The following is a 2,979-nucleotide window of genomic DNA, read 5'->3' on the forward strand; positions in this document are numbered from 1 at the left end:
ACTAGTTTACTATGGTAAACTTAGATTTATTTGCTTTAAACACAAACATACATCACACAACAAATTAAATCAATAAAAAAAGTAAATAGTCAAATGACAAGGGTTATCAAAAGACCACAATTTGTTCATAATTTGTGCAAAGATTTAGAAGGTCCTCTCTTTTTGGAAAATATAAGTCTAATTTTACCTCATAAGGTCCTCGGCTGACAAAACTCAGTCCTCACTGTGTCAGAATGGATGTCAGCAGGATTAGGAGTAGTTTATCTTTCCTGTAATACTTCATTATAGTTTTTTAAGACAAAGCTAATTGAAAGGGGCACTGAGCAGAGTTACAGCCAGGGGTTACAAATAATTACTTTTTTTCTTCTGCAGTTCGGCGCCCCCTCCAGCAGATGGCGGTCTAGGCAACCGCCTAGTTCGCCTATGCCAAGAGCCAGCTCTGGTTGTTCAAGCAGCGGCCCAGTCACACGTTAATGTCATTAGTTCGTTATCATTACTAAGGTGCAGGACTGCCTTTTTTTTCTTTTTTTTCACATCATGTCGCCTGCCTGGATCTGTTAATATCTCGCTCTGAGGCACGAAGGAGTGTCAGAGGTAAGCTTGCTTCGACTGCTTTTTACGATGTGGTCTCATTTCCGGACTCAGGCATTTTGTGAATGAAGCCGATATTTAAAATACATAAGTAAAAATATTTATCCGAGTATAGTACTAGCCCCCAACTTTATGGATGATTTTATGGATTTAATTTTACGTATTATACTTGAATAAATTCGGTTAGTGTTGTAGATGGCTCATTGCACAGCCTTGCTTTGGAATAAAAAGACTGGACTGATGAGCTAATGGCTAGTTTGATGCWGTCTTTTTCAGGTGCACATACCGTGCCTGTAACATTGCTTGAGCTTCTCAGTCAGCCACAGGATAGACTTGGTGCCCATCTTTGTGCCAAAGTTTCTGTCAAAGGGTGTCGGAGTGCCACCCTGAAGTCAAATGACAGCAAATACAATGCAATATTAAAAAGGGAGAGAAATAAGTGCGTTCTTTGTATTCCTGGATGACTCTCTCACTTGCTGCATGTGTCCGAGGACATTCTTGCGGCAGTCGAAGACTCCTCTGCCTTCCTCAGAGTACAGGTTGAAGATGAAGTCAGTGCTGTAGTTAGCGCTGCAGTTTTCATTCCTTTTGGAGAAAAAGCAGGAACATTATTCAGACATGTACCATTCTGCTGTTTTTTGAAAAGAAAAAAGAACTCACAGAGAACATGTAAATTTTGAGTTCCCGTATAAAGTTAATTTTTATATATTTTTTTCTGCATTCAAAAGGGTAAAATAAATTCACTAGCATATTTGAATTCAAAATTAAGGATCTCAGCTTGCTTGTCAGCACTTTGGAGAAGTGTTTGTCTGGAGAAGTGGTTTTTGAACTTCAAAAACAACATTGTTTCTGTTTCACCTGAACCCACCTGAGAACCAAACCCCTCTTCACCGTYGTCTTCATCTTTTCCAGGAGATGCTGAACGTTCACCTGCAGCCCACATTTCAGAAAACACACGATTATTGCACACAATGCCCTCCAAYAAAAGTTTCAGGAATGTTGAGGGTTCTGCGCTCGCCTCCAGATCTCTGATGGTGAACTTCTCCTCAAAGATGTAGGCAGCATCGGCGCCAGCAGCCAGACCTGCCATGGTGGCCAAGTAGCCGCAGTATCCTCCCATCGTCTCGACAATAAAGACGCGGCGCTTCGTCCCAGCTGCAGACTGCTTGATTCTGTCGCAGGTCTGCAGAAAAAACAAATAAATGTGTTCAACTGTGTTTTTTTTTTTTTTTTTGTCACTGTCTTGTTTTTGTTTGATCACTGACGGAGGTAATGGTGTTGAGAGCGGTGTCAGTGCCGATGCTGAAGTCGGAGCCGGGAACGTTGTTGGAGACGGTGGCGGGGATGACCACCATGGGAATGCACATCTCCTCGTACTTCTCTCTGGCCTGAACCAGCTCCAGACCTCCAACGTAGGCCTGCAGCAGAACAGGAGAGGAAGGTTACTGTGTTGCTTTAACTTGCCTTACACGCCAGAGCCAGAGWGCCAGATGAAGCAACTTTTACAAAGCATTTCACTGAAAGATCAGCAGATAATTTAGGTGTGTTCGTTTACCTTTAATACGTGTTCGTAACCAGTTGAATGTTTGAATGTGAAAGAGTTAGACAACCACAAACAGCGCTGGGCTGGACTGCACGTTTTAATGAGGGTCTCTGCTCTCTCCATGCATCAGCAGCCAAAACAAGGAAGTTGTGTTACATATAACACTTTCTTCAGAATTTGACCCCACCTGCTACATGTGACATCATCACTGAAGAGGGGGAAACCCTGTCCTCTAGGATCAAATTCTCTTTGACATAATTCCTGTTTTGGCTAGTGTTTCTTTACATTCAGTCATTATGTGTGTAATATATGTTCAGGCCATGTAGCTATGTCTAGCATGTACTTTTCCGCTCTGAGCAGCCGTTTTGACAGCCACTCAGACCAGTCTGTATATAAAATCACCAGTTTAATCACAAACATATTCACACAACGGTTTATAAAACTGCATCATGTTTCACCTAAGAAAATACTATTAATTGTGTAGTGCCTTTAAAAGTAAATAACCCCAATAAATTTCTTCATCACTTTTTTTTTTTTACCTCAAATCCACCAATGATCACCAACGCATGGATGTTGAACTTGGCCAAGTTCTGGCTGACTTCCTCCAACATTTTTCCTGGAAGAGTTCTTGAACGAAACATCAACTTATATTTAGCCAGGAAAATATGAAGCCAAATATATACAGTATGTATAGTAAATATATATGCATATATACACAGTATATACACACAATATATACATACATATATACATATACATACATACATATATGTACAGCGGGTAAAATAAGTATTGAACACGTCACCATTTTTCTCAGTAAATATATTACTAGAGGTGCTAATAAC

General features: G+C 40.6%; 1 protein-coding gene across 1 annotated transcript in view; it reads right to left on the reverse strand.

Moving 5' to 3' along the window:
• The window catches only part of LOC106525350 (ATP-dependent 6-phosphofructokinase, muscle type), a gene marked incomplete in the record, with an annotated part of 13,430 nt that overhangs the window by 1,894 nt on the left and 8,557 nt on the right, over window positions 1-2,979 (reverse strand). The window contains 6 exon segments of the mRNA XM_014019555.1: window positions 878-977; window positions 1,065-1,176; window positions 1,460-1,521; window positions 1,610-1,774; window positions 1,857-2,009; window positions 2,674-2,760. Of these exon segments, the coding sequence (XP_013875009.1) occupies window positions 878-977; window positions 1,065-1,176; window positions 1,460-1,521; window positions 1,610-1,774; window positions 1,857-2,009; window positions 2,674-2,760 (679 nt within the window).

This window comes from Austrofundulus limnaeus, unplaced genomic scaffold, assembly GCF_001266775.1.
Source record: "Austrofundulus limnaeus strain Quisiro unplaced genomic scaffold, Austrofundulus_limnaeus-1.0 Scaffold3, whole genome shotgun sequence".
NCBI lineage: Eukaryota > Metazoa > Chordata > Actinopteri > Cyprinodontiformes > Rivulidae > Austrofundulus > Austrofundulus limnaeus.